At 36.6% G+C, this 25,496-nt stretch overlaps 1 protein-coding gene across 11 annotated transcripts in view; it reads right to left on the minus strand.

The window, feature by feature from the left end:
- The window catches only part of RTTN (rotatin), a 142,883-nt gene that overhangs the window by 85,284 nt on the left and 32,103 nt on the right, over positions 1-25,496 (minus strand). For 10 of the 11 annotated variants that reach the window (XM_019937200.3, XM_073790813.1, XM_033837837.2 and 7 more), the window contains 15 exons: positions 22,902-23,114; positions 21,585-21,697; positions 20,061-20,187; positions 17,395-17,520; positions 16,753-16,869; positions 15,696-15,835; positions 12,757-12,928; positions 11,104-11,203; positions 8,988-9,076; positions 8,518-8,635; positions 6,845-6,941; positions 6,140-6,208; positions 2,313-2,501; positions 1,436-1,675; positions 58-202 (listed from right to left, as the gene is read on the minus strand). In XM_019937200.3, coding sequence (XP_019792759.1) covers positions 58-202; positions 1,436-1,675; positions 2,313-2,501; positions 6,140-6,208; positions 6,845-6,941; positions 8,518-8,635; positions 8,988-9,076; positions 11,104-11,203; positions 12,757-12,928; positions 15,696-15,835; positions 16,753-16,869; positions 17,395-17,520; positions 20,061-20,187; positions 21,585-21,697; positions 22,902-23,114 — 2,055 coding nt within the window. Of the gene's footprint in view, positions 1-57; positions 203-1,435; positions 1,676-2,312; positions 2,502-6,139; positions 6,209-6,844; positions 6,942-8,517; positions 8,636-8,987; positions 9,077-11,103; positions 11,204-12,756; positions 12,929-15,695; positions 15,836-16,752; positions 16,870-17,394; positions 17,521-20,060; positions 20,188-21,584; positions 21,698-22,901; positions 23,115-25,496 lie in introns of those variants that run through there. The other variant, XM_019937202.3, reaches the window with a different exon arrangement.

Consider the following 25,496-nt stretch of genomic DNA (forward strand, 5'->3'; position numbering starts at 1 on the left):
TTTTTACAAATATATCATTTGTCAAACCTAAAATTCAAATTCCTTAACAACACTTACATGTCTAAGAAGTAATTCGAGAAGCCAGTTTAGAAGTTCTACGGATACATTTTTTCTTTGTTCCTTCAATAACTTATTTAGAAAATGTATGATATCTATTAGCAGTTTCTCATCTTCGGTGCAAGCAGGAAGTACTTGTAAAAATCTACAATAAAGAAGACAGTAATCATGGTTTCTAGTTCTTTAAAGTAAGTGGCGTGCAGATAAGTATTTAACAACCTGCTGAGAAGTGGGGTGCTGATTTGCTGTGTTTGCCAATTTCCATAGTGTAAATACCCCGCCATGGCTGACTGCAATCCTCCAATCTACCACATAGCTATGGAGACAGGCACTGCAGCACACCATTATACAGCATTTCCACAGCACAGACAGAATCCATATAAACAACATCGAGAGCACAAATAACAGGAAAATGTAAAATACTTAGGAAGCCATGACTCTGCATAACCATTACCTTTATTTTTAATATAATTTATTTAATTGTAAGTTTACAAAGTTCAATTTTAAGAGTGGTTGTGTTTAACAACTAACTTGCAAAAATCCAGATAATTTAACCATCACCTCTCTTACAAGGCAGTCCTAGCTGGCGACAGCACGCCACTGAAAAAGGTGAACTAGATACCCAAATTGTGAGAGCTGCACTAAATAAGAGCCCACATTTTAGAAACTCAAATAACCTTGCATTTTGAAAATGGCACACTTTCCGTTTAATAGAGTTATACATTTTATACTAAAGTCACATGAAGACTAAAATGTAAAACTGCTGGCAGCGGCTGCTTATCAGTCTTGTTTCAAATGCAGCCATCTGCTACCAGTTAAACGTGTTAAATTTACAAGCCGGGGCCTTCCCAAAAACTACTAAAGGACCTCCACATGGCTATCAACTCCATGAAATTCAGAGGAAAAAGAAAAATGAGATAATTTACTTAAGAACAGACCGAAAGCAAAACAAAACAGCCAGAGTTACGAAGCCTTTAATCAGTTCCCTGATGTCTCAGCTCATTTATTGATATAATATGGACAGGAATAAACATTCAGTTTGTTTACCCATGTCTTACCCTAATCATTTACTTCTGTGAGATAAAAAATAAGATTTGCTATGTTAGGATATAAAAATCTAATAATTATAATATTTGTAAAAATTATAACAATTTATTAATAATTCCAAAATGCAGTAATTATGTTAAAATTTTCTCTTTTGCTATTATTAGACCTGTATTACAGATAATAAAAATCCTTAAATTTTTCTTTCTAAAAAGCATTTCTCTCATGATACCAACAATAAGAACACACGCTCCTAACTTCAAACATGTGGAGACGAACCCAAATACAATTCCATCCAGGCCTCTGAAACCAGCAGGCTTGAGCTGATACTGACCTGTTTAGTGTGGTGTGCCAAGACAAGGACTTCAAGGTAATCCCACATGGGCCAGTGCCACCCTTGAAAGACAATCTGTCATTCAGAAGATAAAAACTCATCCTCGTGAGAGCAGCCCTCACTTCCCTGTGGGCTGCAGCCTGAACAATGGAGCGGAGACAGTCCTTCAGTCCACTTGCTGTGTGTGTCATCTTCAGAGTAAGGGTGTCCTCAGTGGATAACTTCAATGTATCTAAAAATCTAAACAAAAAGAAAAAAAGAAAGAGCAATATAAAGCTATTAAATAAAAGCTCACAATTATTTTTATTATAAACTGTCTCCCCCAAATTCTGTTTTGTTTCCTTTTAAGGGTGATTCACAGCCAAAAGAAAATCTGATGTGTATCTGTCAATATTAGGGTTTCATACTAGCATGAGGATGTTTATATTGACATTTTCCTGCTTACAGAAATATAATTTGCTTTCAAATGAGAAAGTACTGACAGATTAGAATACTGAGGTATTTAAAAGTCATCATCATCGTCATCACCCCAGTGACGTCATCACCCCAGTGACGATAACGAAATTCACATATGTATTTACTAAGCTTCCACCCTAACCCAGAGCACTTTTCCTAGTGAATTACATCTGTTAACTAACCAAACTTTATATAATCTCCAAAACAGCATAGAGCACAATGCTTTTTAATTTAAATTTCTTTGTGTGATAGTTTTTAAACAGTAATGAACGACATGTAATCTTTAAAACAAAGTAAAAATTATAATCTTCAGTGAGAAAGCAGGGTCAGACGATAAAACGTAAGAAAGGAAAAATAAGCCTAGCTAATTAATCATAATTAGGCAGATGTGAATGCTTTTCTACTACATGTAACAGCTTACTCTTGGATTTTAGTTTCAGAGTTCATTTGCTTCAACAGATTATCACTCCCATGATACCATGATAGGTTCCAAGCTATTCTCAGCATATCTGAGACCGGCTTCAAGGCCAAACAATCAGCAGATAACGGCAAAACTATGGAGTAAGGACTCACAGCATGGTGGCCAAGTACATGTACTGGTAGATGATACCTAAAGAAAATGTACAAAAATAATTACATACTTTTAAATTCTTAAGTGCTACTCAAAAGAACGAGCCACAAATGAGGGCTAGTTCTACGCCTCCCATTCTACAGCAATACAAAGATCTCTCATGTGGTCCCAGTTTTGAACAGTTACCAGGCTTTATTCTTTTGCCATCCTCTAAACTTTCAAAAACACCTGATTAAACTTCTTTCCTGAGGACTTACCATACTCTGTGTTGTATTAGGGTTGTTTGCAGAGATGACGGACGCCCCTTGAAGTCGAGGCCCATGGCTACAGTGAACCACACACACAAGGTGTTCAGCTGAAACACAAATGTCTACTTTATGCTACACACTGTACGTTATCTACCTTTCATTCACAGTTACATGGCATGGCACCATGAAATCCATTTTACAGATGATCAAAATGAGTCTTAAAGACGCTAAATGAACTGCTTATGTTCACAGGGGTCACTAAGTGACAGAATCACAACTTACTATTTTCACTTGAGAACACAGCTGCACCATCAATAAACTCAGTCACTGTGTGTCACCAAGAGAACCCAGAAATATTTTTAGATCTAAGAAAAGATTCAATAGCAGTATCTCTTAAACTAGTTAATGTTAATTTAATAGTGTTTAGCAGGACTGCAATGCCTAGCATCTCAAATGTTAAAGAATGATTTTGCTTATAAAACATATCCCAAACCCCTAATTCATGTATTTGTAACTAATATTAGAGAAACACAATTGGGTAGGATTTTTAAGGGGAAATTTAGTGTGCTTTTTCATTTCATGCATCTCAAAAAAAAGAGGCTAAGGTAGAGTTCTGTATATAAATGAAGCTGAATAATTTTTTAAAAGATAATAAATTTTAAAAATTGGAATTTTCCTTAGAAGTAACCAGGGCTCCTTAGAGAGATGGCTAATGCTAGGTCTGAAATAGGGAAATCAAAGGTGAACCGTGGACATCTCTTCATGCCAGAAAGCAAGAATGTACTAAAAGGCTTGTGAAGCCATGTCAAAAGGACACAAGAGCCTCCTTGAAAGGACTTGCACTAACTGAAAAGAGTTAAGGCTGTGAATCAATGGTCAAACTTTTAATAAGTTATAAAATGTACTGCAAATTACACCTGAAGAACACAGAAGGAAGAAAATAATAAAAAGCAAAGGGTATTACATCAGGACCAGTTTGAGAAACCACTACACATCCACCATGTGGACAATTTTTAAAATGACATTATTATGTGTAAAGAAATTACTGTTGACATTTCTTCTGTATGGACAACCTTGATCTTGAGGTAACTCTCTGACCCTTTTCCCCAGGACAACCAAATAGATATGGAATGTCAACAATTTTACTAAACCACTTTGCTTATGGTGACAATCACTCCCTGCATCTGGACTGGGAGGTGTGGAAACAACCCACACCTGTGTGTAAATGTACAGTGGGAAGCCACAGCTCTGAGCATCCCTGAGTGCTGTGGCTCTCCTACATGATGTGCCTTGTGGGGACCTGGACATTATGCCCACGGCATGCTTCCTAGAGATCACATTTTCTATTGGGACGTGGGCCTCCTATGCCAAGACAGCCCCCAGCACCCACACAGGTAATCACATTTCAAGCATGACCTACTGTTGTGTGCGTTTTATTATTTAGCCAAACCTAAAGACCATAAAGAATGTGATGTCTACAACTAAAGAATTTCATTCCTAAGGATATACCCAAGAAGAACTATTGGACACATATCCCAGGAGATACATACAATAATGTTTACAGGGATGTATACAGGAGCAAAAACCCAGAATCAACCCAAATACCCCATGACAGGAGAATGAATAATCTGTGGTATCGTCTAACAAGAGTATTATACAGTAGTGAAAATGATTATACTACATGTAATATCTAGCAAGCTATAAAATGTTATTTTTAAATTAATCATAGTTTTATTAAGATGTAACTTTCTTACCCTTAAAATACACAGATTTTAAGAGTACAGCCTGATGAATTTTTATATATGTGTTCATTTGTGTAACCACCACCCAGAATAAAACACAGAACATTTCCATCCCCTCAGAAAGTTTCTTTGTTCCCTTTTCTTGTCAATTACTCTCCTAGCCCTCCTCCAAGAGGTAACTATTATTGTTACCTATTCTGATTTCTCTCACTAGAGATCAACTTTGTTGGTGAACTTTAAATAAATGGAATATACAGTATATACTCTTTTGTGGCTGTTTTCACATTATGTCTATGATTATGTCATAAACCCTATGTCTATGAGACTCGTGTTGTTGTGTAAAAAGTAGTTTTTAAATGTTGTATAGTGTTTCACTGTGTGAGTATAGCATAGTTCATTTATCAATTCTCCTTGCTGTTGGACATTTGGGATGTTTCACGCTTTTGGTTACTATACATAAAGCTGTTATGAACATTCATTCACCTATACATGTATATAAAAGGATAGTGGGTGATGTCAATACCAAGAGCTGGAGAGGGTGTGCAGCATCTGGGACCACTACACTGCTGCAGGAATGTCAACCAGTACACCACTCTGGAATACTGCTTGGTAGCATCTACTAACACTAAACATATTAATATCCTCTGATCCATATGTGTTCAAGAATATGCTTAGCGGTCATTATTCATCATAGTCCCAAACAGAAAACAAACCAGATGTCCATCAGTGATAGAATGGTAACTACATGGCTGTATATTCTTACACAGAATACTACACAAAAATGAAAATAAATCAAATACTGCTAAGGCAACATAATCTGTACCCTGTACCCAAGTTGAGCAAAAGAAGGCAAATGCAAGAATATAAAGTTCAAGAACAATATATAATAACAGGAACAAAAACTGAATTATCTTTGTGGGTGCTGGAAGGTAATAAGGAAGGAGAAAAGTGGTTTCTGGCATGCTAGTGATATTTTGTACCTTAATCTACATGTTAGTTACATGGGTGTATGTATCTGGAAAAATTCAGGATTTGTAAACTTTATGTATCTTATACCTCAATGAAAACAATTTACTTTTTAAAAAGTCTAGAGAGACATGAAAACCAAAGGCAATTCATAACCTTGACTGTATCCTGAATTTTAAAAAAAATCTATAGAAGAGATTTGGGATATAACTGGAGAAACTGGATCATGTTACAGAATTATTTTTAATTTTCTTAGATGTGACCTTTCATGGTACAGTGGTTATGTAGGATAATGTCCTTAATTTAAGGAGGTACATGCTGGAATAACTGGGAGGGAAGTAAAATTATGTCTGAAACTTATATTTAAATGGGTTGGGGAAAAAGATTACGTAAAAATAAATAAATGTATTGAGAGAGAGAGAGAAAGACAGAAAAGCAGACCCATGTGTTAACAGTTGCTGAATCTAGGCTGAAGGGTATGCAAGTGTTCACTATATAGTTCTTTCAAGTTTTGTGTAGACTTGAACAATATCAAAAAAAACACTTGGTGACAGGGATGTACACTTACTGAACTTTCAGAAGCACCACCATGAAGGAAAGATTAAAGCATTACAAGTCATGTGATGAAACGCTAGATGAAAACTTTAACAAATCATAGATTTTGATTGCCCTTTCTGTAACAGTATTTTAACTGAGAAAATCAAAGAAATAAATTCTTTACCTTCTAGAAACTGAAACAGGCAAACTGAAGACTGATGGTGAAGAAGGTTTATTGGAAGGATTATCAGACCTATTTCACAAAAGAAACACAAAAGGAAAGAAACAACTGAGCAGACCATCGTTTTGTCTAAGAAACACAACTTGCTGCGCTTCCTTGACTAAAACTCAAATCAAGAGCTGCATTTGGTTCTATCATTTAGTATAGTTATAACATGGTGCCACTACCCAGATTTGCTTTTGAAGAGCAAATTATGCTTTTCTTTAAGAAGTCCATATAGTAAATGACCCAGACAATGCAGATGCTGTACTGGCAGGTGGCCTCTGTGTCTCTCTCCCACTGATCCTGCTCAGGGTCAGTGTTAATCAGATATTACATCCTAAACATCTTCCCCAAGGTTTTTTTAAATTAAATATTAAGGAAAAAACACACAAAATTGAGAGTATATACCAAAAAACGTATTAATGACAAAACTTACTATAGTAATTATCAAATTTTGTACTTAGTAATGTTCAACAAAAGTTCAGGGTGACTTTTTGAGCCAATGTGCATTATACTGCTACTCAAACCAAAAATCATACCATGTATATCTACCATAGAAAGCATAAGCTTCCTAAGTCAGAAATTTCCATGCACTGCTATAAGACTGCATCAGAAACTCAGACAGACAATTCAGAGTAAAAACCTTTTAAAAGTCTTATAGCTCACCACATATCCATTCTTGATACTTCATCAAATAACAGAAGACAAAATAATGCTCCAACTTCAGTCACGACGGTACAATCTTCATGAAATATCAAGGAAACTGTAAATAAAAAGAAGCATAACTTTATAAAATATTTTTACCTCTAGAAAGAATGAACTTCAAATTTAAAATATCTTAACTTGAAAAGAAGAGATGCCATTCTCAGAGAAATGCGATGCTAACCCAGATAAACTGACATCGTTAAAACAGTGGCTCTCAACTTTCAAATCTATGCAAATCTCTGCAGGGCTTGTTAAAACAGAGTTTCTGATCTGGTAGGTTTGGAGCATACAGACACTACTGGCCTAGCACACAGTATGCACTCAATAAATGTTTGCTGAGGAATTAATTTTCCTTGTTGAGTACCTAGTTAAAAAACTAATTTTGCCCTAAATTCATTAATGAGAGATATTAAAATTCATTTTCAGGCTCACTTAAGTAATTCTTGGAAACATCAATGAGATCAAAAAAGTATTAAAAGGGTACAGATTATGTTGCCTTAGAAAATGCCTTTGAATCTAGTAGGTGCTCATAATTAATTGATTGCTTGAATAATTTAAATCAAAATTATAAATGAAAAGGTAAACTAGGAACTAAATTCTACTGAGTGAGGTTAACAGGAAGACAATTATTAACAAGACAAAAGAAAACTAGAGATCCATAACTGCTACTCTTCCACATCAATCTATAAAAAAACTTATAAAATTTTACTCACTATTCAAAATTTATGAAGCCGAACACATTGACTCTCTTTAGAACTTTACCTGGTTTGAACCTTTATCAATGTTACTTAAACTGTGTCCTATTCACTTGGCAAGCAGAAGCCATTAGAAGAGAAGAAAATGCTAAAATAAAATGACTCATAATATTTTGAACATAAATATCATTAATCTCTTACATGCCTGATAATTGACAAGGTTAGGCATATTGAGACATTTGATCAAGATGTCTCTTGTAGAATATTTAAAAGCAATGGCCTACATTTCTAGGAAAGAAAATAGCACAGAATGTTACCAAGCTCTCTATTGAGAACAGTCAGAAGAGAAAAAAATAACATGGAATTTTTCCACCTAAATACATTACTCAATTACAACCAAACTGAAAAAGGTTAAAAAAAAAATCACACTTTAGAAAATGTAATAAGTTAATGCTCAGAGTCATTCAGGATGGTCTAGTTCCCACTCCCCACAAGTTGAGTCTATACACTCTGAATGCCAGTTTAAGGACATAGTCAGTTATAACAGCAAAGCGTCAGATCTAAAGGCACAAACAAAACAAGAATGAGGAAACAGACACTGGAAAGAGGCAATAGAGACAGCAGCTGCAGCGCGCGCTCTCTCTCTACAGGTAACAACTGACCATCTGAGCACCAAACGACAGCTACATCAAGGTGCAGAGAGCGATCAGAGGCTTCAGCCCTTCTCAGCCCTAAGGTCTACTCTGTAACAGGATTTTAAGAAAATTCCCACAAAAGTGTTAAACGTTTTCCACTGCGATGGGTTTTTTCAGTGGCATATTCACTAATAAACTTTGTTATTGTGTTAGTAAAGCGGAAAGAAAATGTTACCTACAGTTAAAGAATAAACAGTTAAAGCTGAAGATTGCTCTTATTACTGTCAGAATGTATTTTATTTACCTCTGAACAGTAGGGTCAAGAGAGAAGGTTGTTGGGAGAGGGAAACACGTAGGACTGGGTCAGCACAGAGAACCTTCCTCAGGAGCGTGAGGCTTGGCTGTACTAGACACTCTATTACCTGGCCAGCAGGGGAAAACACAGTTATTACTTTTATCAATTCTAAGGTGAGATAAAATATACTATAACATCGTCTTATTCTAAATGTCATGCTTTTTCATCAAAATTGTGTGAAACTAAAATGCAAATATTAAGATTTTCCACTGAAAGTACGTTTTGTGTATACTTCTGCTTATACATCTAATAGAAATGTTAAGGTTTTCCTTTAGAGATCTCACTTTTAGAAATTAAAAAAAAATGAACAAGGTAGTGGATGTTACTCAAGACTGAAACTCCAAGTACTTATCCAAATCCAGTTGAATTCATTTCAAATTTAATTGATAAAAAAACCAATCTGTAAAAATATGTCTTACCTCTCCATCCTGACTCACACATTTATTTAAATACTCAATTATCTTGTCAGTTAAGCATAATTTTTTCACCACAGCATGCATTTTAATATCTGCAGGCCAAAAAAAAAGTTACTAAAAGTTAAAGAACATTTTCTATAGTTTTAAAAATAGAACAGACAGCCACACAACTTTTAAAAATAATTACACCTAGTGTGGAAAATTAGAGGATGACACTTTAAACTTTTTACTTTATACACATCTGAACAATTTGAAAACTTTTAAGTAACAAGCACATCTTACTTCTGTAATATAAAAAAAAAGCTATTTAAGAAGAATAATTAAATGAACTAGCTCAGATTCTGAAAAGGACTAGAATTTTAAATATACAAATGAACACTTTATTTGTACATGGAAAATTATTTTATGTTCTTTCATGGACATTTCTTCTCTTTTCCAAATCTATCATCTCAAAATGTTTAGAATTCTCCACAAGCTAATATGTAAATATGACTTGCATTTTTCTATCAATATTAATACAAGATCTTTAACCTCAAACTGTTAATAGCAAATATAAAAGAAAGGGTCTGTAACATACTCTACATATTTCTAGAGAATATGACCTCTTTTTTTAATAAACATATACATGCGTGTGTGTGTGTGTGTACACTGCCACAGTCTAAATGTTTGTCCCCGCAGAACTCACATGCTTGAAACCTAATCCCCAGTGCGGTTGTACGTGGAGGTGGGGCCTTTGGGAGGTGATGAGGTCATGAGGGTGGAGCCCTCCTGAATGAGATCGATGTCCTTATAAAAAGAGGAGAGCTTTGTTGCCCCTTCTCCATGTGAGGGCACAGGGAGAAGACAGCCACCTATGAACCAAGAAGCAGGCCCTCACCAGACACTGAATCTGCGGTGCCTTAATCTTGGACTTCAAGCCTCCAGAACTGTGAGAATAAATTTCTGTTGTTTATAAGCCACCCAGTCTATGGTGTTCTACTTCAGCAGGCCAAATAGACTAAGACACACACACACACAAACACACACACACACATATACCAGATATCACTAGCACCAAAAACTCTAGTTGCTTATAGATTAGTGACAAGTATTTCACAACTAGCAGACAAATTTTCTTAGTTTGTGCTCCGATATTCTCATTGAGAAAGACGTACAAATATAAAGTTGATATTTAATTTGTAGCTTTCACTGTAACTACCTTTAGCTGCCACTTTAAAAAGGTTAGTTTCCACTACCCTCCAATATAGTGCATATACCCAAATCATAAGCTTCATTTTTGAAATGTTAAACAATACTGAAAGAACACCCTCTAAAAGTTTTCTTTAATCTTGTTAGCCAAGGCTCTCCACATTTGATTGAGGCTTATTTCCTGTAGTCTCTATTATTGTTATTAAAAGCACAAATATGTTGAATATGATCTTTCAAATTACTCTCTCATCCCAGTTTCCACTAATGTCAGGATGGGAATATCCATCATACCCCACCTTCCAAGTTAAAAAAAAATATTTTTATGTAAATGCAAAATTACTTCTCTCAAACATTAAAGATAAATTACATACATCACATATAGGAAAAAATTAAAAACTCAAAGAATAACAACACTACAAACAAAGCTAAGAGTAAATTTTACTAGTTGTTTTTAAAAATAAACTTTTAAAGAAAATACATAGTTACGGTGCATTATTTTTATCTTACCTACCCACAAAGTACAATTTGATTGATTTCTCTAAGCAAGATGGAACAAACTGAATATCATATACTAGGTAAACTGAGAAAGGAACAAGCAATTTACTGTTAGAATTATATCAACATTTCAGAAGAAAGATAATTTTATCAAATGACATTCCACAGGTCAAACAACAATAATCTAGACCGGGGGTCGGCAAACTTTTGCTTTAAGGAACTAGATAGTAACTGTGTTGGGCTTTGCTGGCCGCATATGGCCTTTGTCGCATATTCTTTGTTAAAAATGTAAAAACCATCCTTAACTTGAAGGCTGCAAAATAAAAACAGGCCACAGGCCAGATTGGCCTACAAACCATAGTTTGCCAACCCCCAGTACTACTACACACAGCAATCTAAAATTCCATTCTCAGCAGCATTTTCCTTAAAAGATTACCTTGCATAATCACAGCTAACTGTTCTGCAGCTGACTTTCTCAAAATAAGATCAATATCGTCTGAGATAAAGATGTCATATACCTTTTCAACAGTCTCCAACTGAAAAAAAAAAAAATTTTTTTTCATCTACTTCCAATTCTCCAGTAAAAGTCTACAGTTATAAAAACAAAAGCTCAAAGGCCAACTTATTTAAGTAACTGATACATTTACATTTGCAACAATGATGTGCTAGGTCAGAGAGGGAGTTAGGATCCAAAACAAAGATCCATGATGTCAAATAAGCCTCTCCTCTTAACGTACATTTCCGCTAGGAAGCCATTCATGACCCACTAACCATCCAAGTTACACAGCATCACTACGGGTAGTTCCAGGCTAGCCCGAGAACAGCAACCCCAGACACGTGACTTGGGATTTCTCTGCTGCTCCCCGAAACCACCAGCTGGAATTCCCTTGGCCTCTCCACTTCCCCCTCTTAGGGACCCCAAAGCGGACAGCTCTCTGGGGCTTGCTGCCCAGCACTCTGACCAAGCCCCCCACCAGCAGTCCCTGACTGTCACTTCCTGCCGGGACAGTCTGAGGAGGCAAAACACAACAGGAAATGGGGGTAGAAAAGGACCGAGAGCACACCCCTCCTTTCTCCCCCCCCACTGCCACCTGCAGCCCTCATGTGGACTCAGGAAAGAGAGTTCTAGAACCCCACTCCACCTTCCTCCACGTGACACACAGGGCGCAGTAGTGATACCAGTGGCTCAGTACGCAGGAATTCCCCAACAGGACCTGGTATGTGGCCCATGGAAGGTTCTCCAATCCTCCTGCCAGGGCCATCAGACGGCCCCGAACACTTAGGTTAGAAGAACACTGAATATGTTTCCCTGTTTTAAAAAATCCATTGTGTTGCATGTGGCTCTACCACAGGCCTCGGGGTCTGGTCTAAACTTAAAGAAAACTGCCAGACTGCACACTTGGAGTCACAGGAGAAGCTATAAAACACAGGAATGAAGCAATGAAGATAACGGACAGCTTGCTTTATCTGATCCTACATCAGTCCACGATGATTTGGGGGCAGTTCTGGGCAGACAGGGAGATGAAGGCTACACCTCTTAAAAGGGGGAAAAAGCCAAAGATTTAGAAAAGAGATTAACAAAAAAAATCTCAGAACCACTGTAACATTTAAAAGAAATTGCCCTTGCCTTCTATATTATTTTTCCTGTAATGAAGAGGATGAAAACTTTTATCATAATATTTTCTGTTTTAGTATTACAGGCAATTTCCAACAGAAGAAAAAGAAGAATAATTTTATGTCAGTGATGTTTGTTTTTAAGTGTCATCAGAGAATTTCTTTCCACTAGATTAGCCTTATGTTGTATTTAAGATACTATTCAAATTAATTTGCATTTCCAGCGTATATTCTGAATGAAAAGGGACATGATGGTTGGCATATAGTAGGCACTCAAGAAATATTTGTTCAATAAATAAATGTATCCAGGAGCCAGAAAAAGCCAGGACACAACTTCACACTAGGCAGGAATAACCACAGGTGAAGCCACCATTTCTCTCCCTCTCCCGTACATAACACAAATTGAAAAATGTAACATAAAATATATCAAATAACCACACAGTTATGAATAAATAAACTTGAAAGTTATGATCACCTTAATAATCAGTTCTCTTCTGTCATCCAATTTGAGTTCAATAGGCTTTTTCACAATAAATAAATTAGTAACTCTGGAGAGAACTCTGGCATCGATTGAAGGGCGCTTGGTATCCGCCCCCTCTTCCCTTGTAAGGTGACTTGCTAAAAGCTTTAATGCCAGCATCCGGACCCTGAAGAAACAAAGTCTTTAAGTCAACATTTTGTAATATACAAATGTATAGAAATTATAAAGGCCCATAACACAAAGAATTATTACAAATCAACATAATAATTAGCTATGCTTATACTGACGTTACTGATGACATTTTATCTTTTCTATTAAAATACTTAGTATTTCTATTAAAATACTTATTAATACTTTCTATTAAAATACTTTTCTATTAAAATACCACAGTTATTCCTGCATTTTACATTTATGAATAAGCAGCATAAATAAAGAATAATCAATAATTACAAGTGAAGGTGCAGACTCACTGAGACTGCGAACTTCACTGTCAATATCACCTCAGCTCCAGTAAGTCGGTCTGCAAATTAAAAATCCTAGCTCCTGACTCCAAGTCTAGTGATGTATCTCAATCATAAAAGCTATCACAGACCCATGAGCAGAGCCCAAACAACAGGTCGAACCTCCAGGAGAGTAATCATACTAACAGCTAAAGCGAGATATTGGGGGTGAAATAGATCCCCTCAGATATGATATTTTTGGTTCCCATCAAAATTCTATTTTATCTGGAATGGATTAGCATCAAGGTCAGTTGAGCACTGAGTGGGGAGGTGGAAGATTTCAAGAAAAGGTTAAACACTGCATGCACGAGACAATGAAATGGAAAAATAGAAAGTGGACGCACAGCAATGAGTTACTGAGACAGGTTCTGGAACTACATGGACACTGGGCAAATTTTAAGCAGTAATACAAGTTCCAGGTTTTAGGTACTACTTGTGAGACTACGATTAAAACCTGCACACTCGGGGAGGCATCCCTACCACAGCAAAGGCTGTGTGCTGACCCCTGAAGTCCCCCATCATAACACTGATCTCGCTGTATTACAATTAATAATAAAGTATAACTGGTAAGATCTCTCTTCCCAATTACATGCCCAATTCTGGAAGGGCAGCGTCATGTCTGTGTTGTGTGCTGCTAGGTTCCATTGCCCACCACGGTTCTCAAGTGCTTACCAAATCTAGAGAAAGCAGGAATTTAGTGTATTACTAACAGATATCATCTTTGGAGGGCAAATATTTACTCCAACATGGTGTGGGAGTCAGGCAAACCTCCCTCTCCCATCTGCTGTGACCTCATGAAAGCTCAGAACAGCCAGACACCCACACGATGCTCTTCCTCTGTGCCAGCACTCTCTGTATTAACATCTCGGGTCGTCAGTGGAGAGACAGCCACCACCCCCAGGCAAAAGCCCAGAGTGGGGTATGTACAGCATGTTTTTAATGCAGCTCCTCCTCTGGTGGATAAATTTGGCCGTTTTTTTAGGTTTAGCACGAGCACCATGGTGCGATTACTTCTCTATACTTATTTCTTTCAACAAATACATTTTGAGCATATTTATGCCCAAGGTACTCAATGAAGTTCTGAGGATGTAAAGATTAGCCAATGGATGGGGTTCCTGCCTAATGGAGTTTATGGTCTGGTGAGATGGGGTAGAACTAGTCAAATGATGAAAACAAATATGTAATTTGGACTGCTTTAAGTTCTGTGTAATCGAGAATTACCTTACCCAGAGAGGTCTGGCCTTGCCCTTGGCTCCTGGGAAGGGATCTCTAAGCCCTTAGAATGTCCTGCCTGATAAGACTGTTTTTGTTTACCTGGAGACTCTGGGCCCCCAAAGGTGAACCAAAAATATACACCTATTGTGTTACATCACCAAATTTGGGGTAGGGAATATTACACTAGCACATTAATAAAGACACTGCCGAGGGTCAATGGGAACATTTGCAGAAGCCAATCCCCGAGGAGCACAAACACACTCACCCCATGTGCCCCTCTGCTTCCTGCATCACCCACAACTTTCCTCTCTGCACGATGCATGAGCCCTTACAACCTCCTCTGACTTTCCTCTTTCCATTCTCTTAACGTTTTAGTTTATTTCACCTACTTCCTTAACTTTTAGTCTGATCATCTGTTTATAAATAAGCCACTGCATTATCCTGATGTAAGTATGGGGAAAACAATATTATCCATTGTCAAAAGAACATCTGTCTGTTTCTCCTAGCCTTTTCAACCGACACTTTCTCTTCATCACTGCTTATCCATCTTTACTCTAAGCTTTTTTTCTCTTCTCAGTGAGAGAAAATCCAACCACTGTTACCTAAAGAGAGTAACACAAGATTCATGTTGCACTGACAGAGAGGGAAGGAAGACAATCTTTCTCTCCTTCTTTTCTTTTAGTTAAAATGACACTTACACTAATGGTAGAGGAAAGGACACTTTTTCAGTTTCCCAAAAAAGAGGACAAGCTAAACAAGATTAAAATACATGCATACCCTGGTATGTGAGGCAACTGGTCCACTACACTTTCATGAAAAACTTTAATTTTCAGAACAAGTATTTAATTAGAAAAGTTACACTCCAGGAGACTAACAATTTCTAACGAGAAGACAGTGCGAATGCCCTATGGTTTTGGCAATCTGTTTCTCTCCACGGCTCTCCACCCTGCCCGCAGCAGCACTATGAACAGCACTGAGGGCAGCGATGCCGTAACACAGGCTGATCTGACAGCAAGGCTGGAGGATGGACAGAGCGTCTTAGAAAGTGTCCAAAAGACCTTTACTGGGTTAGTTTCAGCCATTAGCTCCCCGTCTCTGTCTAGTAAGAGAATCACTTTCCTTTACCTCCTTTGGTTCTATACTGCTTGATACAATTACTACCCTTTCCTAGAACATTCCCGTTCATCTTTCACACTCAGTAGACTCTGCTGTACTTACGATGGCTTTTTCACCAGCAGGAGCCGTAGTATGGACTTTAACCAGGTGGTACAGGGGAGAATCCCTTCACCAGCCTCAGAACTCGCTTTGCTTAGGAGGAGAATGCAGTTACCCAAAGGATCCTCTGTGTCAGCATAGCCCTAACAGATTTCATAAAAAGAGAAATGACCATCTGATTGTATGCACATACTGCTTAATTTTTTAACTTGAAATAAGAATTGTGTTGACCTGTCAGGCAACTCACAAATTTCTTTCAATTCAGTTGAATATGACTTTTCAAAATAACCTACATGAGGTAAGAAGCCTACATACAACTGTATTTAAAAAATAATACTGGAGAACTTCAGGACAATGTGCCAACCCTCCTGACACTTGCTAATTTTTCTACTTTCCAAGATTCTAGTAGTGGCACTGCCCCTAGATGAGGCCCCTCCCAGATCTTCAGACCTGTGCCCTCATTACAAAAGTGGAGTGCTGCCGGTGCGCCTGCAAGGAACTGAGCTGTGCAAGCGGCAGGGCCTGAGGCCCAGCTCTCTCTTCTAAGAGGACTGTTCCTATGATGGTGTTTCCCATCTCCACCTTCTCATGCAAGGGAGGGAAGGCCCTGCACTTCCCTCCCTCCTTTACCTAAGCCCAGAAGGACTGCTAAAAAAGCTTTGTTTCTAAGAGCTCATTAATCAAAGTATCAGGCTAACCCATATATGCACAGATAGAACTCATGCAGCCAGTTTCATGACATAAAGGCTGTTTAGAAAGCACTGTTAGCTTTGGCTAAAAGCCTTTATATAAGGCTGAGCTCCATTTTTCACAGTCAATGCTAAATGCCTGCGCCTCACTTCTTAACCTCCCACCCGGTGTACACAGACAAATTCGCTAGCCTGCTTTAACCTTCTGCCAGAAACAAGACAGCCGCCCACTTCCTGTTCCCTTATCCACAGCGCCTTCGTGGCTTCACTTCATTTCTCCCACAGCATGATGGTTCTACTGCTTGCGTGCGTTTAAATCAATCACACTCACTAAAGAGAAATGGTAGCGTAAGCAGGTGAGCACAGAGTACCTGTAGCACTGGGATGACAGGACACAGAGACTCGATAAACTTGTTCCAGGTCAGTGCTGTCATCCTCAGTCGCCCCTGCAGCAGATGCATCAGGATGGCCTTGGCAGTGGCATTCACCTGCTCAACAATACGGGGGAAACAATCCAAGAGGAGGTGGCCCGTTAAGTCATCTTACATACCTGTAATATTTCATAAAATCTGGAAAGGTAATTAGCATCTCTTCCTTCAAACGTTCCTATTTCCACAGCATCATCTTACATTCTGTTCTCAACCAGTCCTTCCCCCTTAATGATTTCCTTTTTTTTTTTAACCTTTAAAGTATATTTTTCCATTGAATAAAAATGTTCCTTAAGGAAATACGCTGCTTATTATAACTACTGCATCATTCCTACATCTAACATGAAAAACTTAAGTTAACATTTTGATCTGAATTCTCTGAGAACAAGTATGTCCTGTATTTTAAGCCTCATTTTTTTTAGCATTTCTTTTTAGTTAAACAACAACTTAACTGAACCCATACATCAAAGACAAGTTTCTTTTTAGTTTCTCATACTACCTTGTGACATTAGAATACTGTCTTGATTTAGCTGAGTATCTAAAGAATCAGAGTAGTCTTCTGTACTTCCTTCTAACATGCCATACCTCATTTTTGGGCTCTTGAATACCAAACGCAGAGATTTCATACAGAACTTTTGGGTGAAGTAGAAAATGAATTCCATTACAAAGGGAAGACACAGGTTTACTGACATTATGGACACCTAAACATTCCTGCAAAATAATACAAAAAGTTTTTAAAAATTAGTGACAGTGATTTTTCCAAAGCATTCCTCTTTCTTCTGTTTATAATTCAAATCCAATTTTAGTACTTATGTCACTGAAACTTTTCTTTTAACCGGTAGAACACAAAAAAAGATTCTCTTAACTAACAGTTTTTGAGTTTGCATGAGATACCTATTACATTTCTTTCAGCCAACAAGAGTGGTGTTGACAAATTAAATAACCAAACTGCTGAGACAACCATAATCTTTTAAAGTTGTTCATAATAACAGACATATAGGAAATAAACACCACCATAAACTTATCCTAAGGTGTTTGTATTTTGCTTACTGAGGTTTGACAAAGAGAAAATTCAAATCAAAACAGACTTAAGTTTCTGGGTGAGGGGGAGGACAACATATATGTGGGATTTTTCTTATCAATACAGTGATGCACCTGCATATAAGTAATGACTCTGTATCATCTCTTCGACAAAATTAGCACAAATCCCACTCTGGATATGCACCCAAAAAACTGAAAGTAGAAACTCAAGCAGGCATATTTGTACACCTGAAGCACTGTTCACAGTAGCCAAAAGGTGGAAACAACCCAAATGTCCGCTAACACATGAATGGGAAATAAAGTGTGGTATATATACAACAGAATATTATTCATCCTTAAAAAGGAATGCAACTCTGATATATACTAAACATGGATGCTAAGTGATATAAACCAGACACAAAAAAAACAATTATATGATTCCACAAGTATGAGGTACCTAGAACAGTCAAATTCAGAAAGTAGAATGGTGGTTGTCAGGATCTGGGGGGGGTTGGAGGGTAATAGAGAGTTATTTTTTAACGGGTACAGAGTTTCAATTTAGGAAGATGAAAAAGTTCTAGAGATGGATAATGATGATTGCACAATGTGAATGCACTTAATGCCACCAAAACCTTAAAAATGGTTAAAATGGTAAATTTTACGTTATGTGTATTTTACCACAATTTTTAAAAAGCAAATTAGACATCATTGAGCAAAGAATTAGTGTACTGAATGACAGTACTGAGCAATTCTATCCAAACAAAACAAAAAAAGATCAAATATAAAAGAGGGCTTAAATGACACAAAGGGTAAAATAAGAAGATCTAACATGATCTAATGAGAGTTCCACTTGGAGAGAACAGCAAGGCTAAGGGAAACAATAATGACTGAGAATTATCCAGAAGTGAAGGCAGACATGAGTTTTCAAACTGAAGCATGCTAAAAGAGATACGTTAAAAAAAAAAAAGTGTATACAAAGTTACATTGTAATGAAACTGCAGAACTCCAGAGCTAAGGAAAAGACCTTAAAAGCAACTAGAAGAAAAAAATACAAAGAAATTATAATTTAACTGACAGCAGCCTTCTCGACAATGATAAAAGCCTACCAAGAGCAAAGCAGTACTGGCGAAGTGCTAAGGAAAAATGGCAGTCAATCTAGAACTCTACAGAATTCTACAATTCCAGCTAATCTATCATTCAAGAGTAAGGTGAACTCAAGACATTTTCAAACACATGCACTATCAGTTACAGACTGTCATTGAAAATACTGAAAAACATAGCTCAGTAAAAAGTAGACGGAACCTAAATACTTATCAATAAATAGAAGAAAGTATATTCAAAGTAAAGAGCAGTTAAGATGAATCCACTAGGTAGATCTTAAACCTTACTATTAAAGGAAAAGAACAGGCAGCAAAAACATGTGTACGGTATGAAATTATATACTTTTTTAAAGAGACAAACACAGTAATATATATGATTTATAGAGATATGCACATATAAAATACATGCATGGGAAGGATAAACAAAAACTTTGTAAGAGTGGTTATCTTGGTAGCACAAAAAAAGTGGAAGAGAAAAGAAAGAAGCTTCAGTTATAACTAATGTTTTTATTTCTCTGAAAAAAAAGGATCATAAGTAAAAAATGGCAAAATGTAAACATTATATCTAGGTAGTACTTATAAGAGTACTGAATACAAGAGGACACTTTCAAGAGTACACAGGAATATATATATTTTTCTATACTGTCCTATGTACAGTGTTCTTTTCAATATTGAAATAGTTAATATTTATGTACTATTCCATGCTGAAATATTTTATAATTTAAAAACGCAGGAAATATTTGTTTCAAAAGAAAGAAAAGAAGAATATTACTAAGAAAACAGATCTGAAACTATAAAATTTAAGCCATAATAAGCTAAAACTTTTCCTGAGCATAGAAATCACCTTTGAATACTTGATAGAAGTCAACTTTTCCTTACAATTTTTCCATCATTAAATAACACAACATAAATGTAATTCTTATTAAAACTGCTAATAAGGCAATTCAGTTGCTAGACTTACTAAGGGAATTCAATAGTATAAATTTCTTAGAGTTGACTAATAACTACCATCTATTTTTATGGTAATAACTCTTATATCATATCCAAAAGGTCAAGTAATTTAATTTTGAGTTATAATCAGAAAATCCACTGTTAATGCTCCCCAAAAAAATCAAAAACAAAAAAACCTACCTTAACAATTTCCAGACAACAGTGGTAAGTTTTAACTTTCACTTGTGGCAAAGGGTGAGACAACATACGTAGAAACACCTTCTGACTTTCTCCTTGTAATAATGGACTGGCCTGTGCAGATTTCCAGCTGGTAAAAAGGTAAACATACAAGACATCTAAGGCAAGTAAGGGACTAAACATGAGACTAAAAAGCACAGAGAAAGGGGTTTCTTCCTACTCCAGTGCCTACAACTGAGATCATGTTTAACTAACCCAGAATTAATATTTACTCAAGCATTTACTTGTTTCAAGGCAGGGAATATTCTCTCTTAAAGAATACAAAACAACAAAATGTCTTTAGAAACCTATATTTAGAATGTAAAATGGTACAACAATTATGGAAAACAGTATGGAGGTTCCTCAAAAAAATAAAAACAGATTTACCATATGACCCAGCAATTCCACTTTTAGGTATGTAACCAAAGAAAATGAAATCAGTACCTCAAACAGATATATGTACTCCCATATTCATTCCAGAATTATTCACAATAGCCAATACATGAAAACAATGTGTCAGTTGATAGATGAATGGATTTTTAAAAATGTGGTATGTATGTGTATGTGTGTGTGTATATATATATATTATATATGTATATAATATATATATATAATGGAATATTATTCAGCCTTAAAAAAGAAGGAAATCTTATCATTTGTGACAATATGGATGAAGCTGAAGGACATGCTAAGTGGCATAAGCCAGGGTACAGAAAAACAAATACTGCATGATCTGACTTATATGTGGAACCTAAAACTCTTAGAAGCAGAGAGTAGAATTGGTGGTTGCCAGGGGCTGGAGGAAATGCAGAGATGTTGGTCAAAGGGTACAAAGTTTCAGTTATGCAGGATAGGTAGTTCTGGTGACTATGGTTGATAATGCTGTACTGTATACTTGATATGTGTTAAGAGAGTAGATCTTCAATGTTCTCACCACAAAAAAAAGGTAATTATGTGAGATGACTGACAGATAGAAAGAAAAATAAATCCTGTATTTAATGGATATTTATCACCATGGATTTACTCTTTCCAAAAGCAATGAAAATACTAAGTTTTACAGAAAAATCTGTCCCAATGTCCCCCAAATAAATTAACCAATGCATGATGCTTTTCAAAAATCCATATAAAAGGTAGGAATAATGAAATTTACATTTAAAAAATCCTCAATTCAAGTTATTAATTAAAATGTTAAAGATAAATAAACAAATGTGCTTGAATACTTGTTTGGAAAGACACCAAAACAAATGTATAAAAATCCAAGGATAATTCATGTTGATTATAGGCATGACATTTTTAAAGCTTACTCGTGAATAAAACAGTTAACTGTCCTAATGCTACTATATATATACAGTTTAAAGGTCAAAACATATAAAAGCAATTTAAACTAAAAAATAACAGATTTAAGACAAGTTTCATTTTCATTGCTCCTAAACTTACACACACACACAACCTATAATAATATAATCATATTAAGAAAGAAAATATTACATCTTTGAACAAATACAGATGATTTCCTTTATTAGGGGGAAATGCTGATGATAGGAAAAGCTATGTAAGGCTTGGTCTGCCAGCTCCACTAATTCTAAGAGATTCTTCTCTCCCTAAAAAAAGAAGAGAATGGAACAGTAAATGTCAAGGTCATGTACAATAAAATTCTCAACAGCTAACAAAGCAGCTTCAAGAAATTAGATCATCCAGAGGCCCTGAGACTGTTCACATTTGCTTAAGTCAACCTGCTCAACAAGCAAGCCAAAAACGTCAGCCAAGGAGGAAAAATGTGGGGAAAATGCCTAACTCAACGCCGCTTAAGACTTTATATTATTTACCTCTGAGTGGCATGGTTCTTTGACTGCTCAATTGTGGCCTTATCCCCCTACTAACTGCAGCTCAAGGCAGGACTCATGTATTTTAAGATCCACCTCCCACTTCTAACATCCTGATTGGTTCTAGGGAAAATAGGGGTGATCAATACCTGTGTGATTAACTGACCATGCAGAATGCCACGGAAATAATTCAAATAAAAGGCAGTTCAAAATTCTATCATGGAGGAGACAAGATACAGTGGCATAAAGATGTGGGGAAAAGAAAATAAAAATAAACAATAGTGGGTAAATAAGGAAAATTTAAAATATGAAGTTCAAAAAACTCCACTGTAGGGGCCAAATGGAATAAAATTTTGCTCCTAATTTTTCAAGATCTTCAGGACCCATTTTGGTATTTTCAAACAGTAAACAACTATTGTAGTAATGTCTATTTTAAGACTCATTAACCCTTTAATTGATAACATACTAAATAATATCCTAAAAGGGATAAATAACAAATACATAATTATTGCTATAACATGGTATTGAAAGTCATCCTACTACCTTACAATCTAGTTCATGGCTTTATTTAATTAAAAAATCAGGCTCTTTCTGTGAATAAATAAAGGTCTATAAAGGGAAAAAATGTGTCTACAAATAAGCACTAAAATGGCCCTTATAATTGTTTACATCAATTGTCACTCTGTTCACCCACAGTAAGCCACTTCAAAGAGGAACTCACTAATAAAGATATTGATAATAATTATTGTTTTTTTTAAACCACTGGTCTCATGAATATATACCATTCATTAATCTAAATCTTCATTTTACATTTATATAAATCATACCCTTACTTTAATCTTATAATTGGGCCATTCAGTAATAATGGATCCCACCCCTAAGAATTCAATTGTTAAATGTCCATCAATTTGAAAACTATAGGTTAAATTTTCTAAATATTTTATCAAAGGAATTTTAAAGAGATATTAACAAAACTTTTTACCTCCTTCCCAACATCAGACAGGAAGTTACAGGTACACTCAAGTGAATAAACAGCCTCTGCAGTTCGTTTATAAATACTGTAGTTTTCAGAATTCAGCTGTTCCAAATAGGCCACAACAGCTTCATGAATATTTGGATATTCCAAAGAAAGAGGCATGTCCAAAGAAACTAGAAATAATGCTGCTGACATAGGCTCTGGTAAAAAGTGGCTTGCCTTGATAAATTAAAAAAAAAAAATTAACCATTTTTAGATAAATATAGTAAACTATAATATTAACATAGTTGAACTTTTTTTAGTAATTCTCTATCACAAAGTCTATTGCTTTTCCAAAGAAAATTCTATTCTCCAACACATCATTTATCTACACCTAGGTTCACTGCAATTTTTCTCTGCCCAAAATATCCCAAGTCCAAATTTCAACTCCTTCCCAAAGCCTGGGATTCAGGATACCTCCTCTTCCCCACATCAACACCCAGAACTGCTCTCCCTCTGGGCCCACACCTCGTTTATGCCTCTGCTACTGAACTGAAGGTACCAGGCCTTTTTCTCTAAGTTTTTCGTGCAGGTGCACACAAATCTCCAGAAAAATGCAATAAACCCCTGAGGATATAGCCCAAGGCTTATTAACTACATATTGAATTGAATATCACTAAATCAAGTATAGCTATAGACTAATTCGAACAGAAATTAATTTTTATTTGGTTTTGTTTGTGTTTTAGAGGGGAAAGGAGAAATTCAACATATTTAAAATAGTTCTAGAACACTCACAAAAGACTGACCTTTAATTAGTATAAAATCAAGGGGCCCAAATGAAATAGTGTATGTTTTATAACTTAAATCAATTGATTTAAGACTAAAAAAACCCTTTGCTGGGTTTTGTTTCTTTTAATGATTCTGGCTTTGTAATAGAATTTTATGCATCAATTAAGAAAATGAAAAGGCCTGAAAATTCAATGTTCAGAGAAAACCATTTGGCAGGGTTTACTACTACAGCTGAAATGCTGCCTTTATTAAAGTAGGTTTGGTCATAATTTTTTCATGGATAACCTATTTTAAGAATAATCATTAACTGCCTGAAAGTCTAAGAACTAAATCTGCTAAACAATGCTTTTTTTTTTAGAATTACTGTTCTTTATTTTTTTTTAATTAATTAATTTATTTTTGGCTGCATTAGGTTTTCTTTGCTGCACGTGGGCTTTCTTTAGTTGCATCGAGCAGGGGCTACTCTTTGTTGCGGTGCACAGGCTTCTCATTGTGGTGGCTTCTCTTGTTGCAAAGCATGGGCTCTAGGCACATGGGTTTCAGTAGTTGTGGCAGGTGGGCTCAGTAGTTGTGGCACATGGACTTAGCTACTCCCCGGCATGTGGGATCCTCCCAGACCAGGGCTTGAACCCGTGTCCCCTTCATTGGCAGGCGGATTCTTAGCCACTGTGCCACCAGGGAAGCCCTAAACAATGCTTTTAAATGAAATACAGTTGCCAAATGAATATCAAAAGCTAAAGGAATCAAAATTTTAGGTTACTAAGCATGAAAAAAAAAACCCAACTATTAAGACAGCAGCTATTATAAAGTCAAGAGAAATTTCTCTTATTCTGTAAAGAACTCTCCTAGTGGGGAAAAAAGAGAGAGCGAGAAACTAAATTACCTAGTCACCAATTATTTGCTCACTCAGCAAATACTCACTGGGCCCCTACCGTATGCCAGGCACCATTCCAGATCCTAGGGACACAACAGGAAATAAAACAGAACCTCTGCCCTCACGAAGTTAACACTCCAGTGGAGAAAGCATAGAGTAAACCATACTTGTCCAGTGTGGCTAGGAGTGCTAAGAAAATTTTAAAAACAGGGGATAGGAAAGATGGAGAAGAACAGAGAAGTTACAGGAGGTGGAAGCAGAGGAAGGCCTCTCTGATAAGGTAACATCTAAGCAGAGAACTGGAGGAGTGGATATCTGAGGGAAAAGCACTCACAGAAGAGGGAACAGCAAGTACAGAGGCTCGGACACAGAGTATATTTGACAGCAAGGAGGCCACTGGAGCTAGTGCTGAGGGATGGAGTCAGGGGGCAGTGGTGCCAGATCAGGTAAGGCCTTGGGTCATTATAAGGACTTGTCCTCAGAAGGAGCATTGGAAGGTTTTGAGCAAGCCTGAGGATGAGTCTGGAGAGAAGAGATGGAAAAGAGCAAGGGTGGAAGCTGAGAGACCAAGGAGGAGGTTACTGCAATAATCCAGGCGTGACAGGATGGTGGCTTAAACTCAGGTAGCAGCAGTGGGAGTGGTGAGAAGTGTTCAGGTTCTGGATAGACGTTCAAAGGAGAAATAACACATTTTGCTCAGGGATTGGATCTAAGTGTGTGTGAAAGCCAGGAATCAAGGATGACTCTAAGGTTTTTCCTGATCAACAATCAACTGGAATGAAGGTGCTATTTACTGAGCTCGGGAAGACTAGAGGAAAAACACATCTGTGCAGGGAAGTAAGACTTGGGGCATGTTCAGTCGGAGATATCAGCTGTCTCGAGAAGATGTCAAAAAGGATACTGGATATATACTTATGAGTTTGTGGTTCAGGTGACACGTGTTGTCTGAAAATATAAGT

This window comes from Tursiops truncatus, chromosome 13, assembly GCF_011762595.2.
Source record: "Tursiops truncatus isolate mTurTru1 chromosome 13, mTurTru1.mat.Y, whole genome shotgun sequence".
NCBI classification, from domain to species: Eukaryota; Metazoa; Chordata; class Mammalia; order Artiodactyla; family Delphinidae; genus Tursiops; species Tursiops truncatus.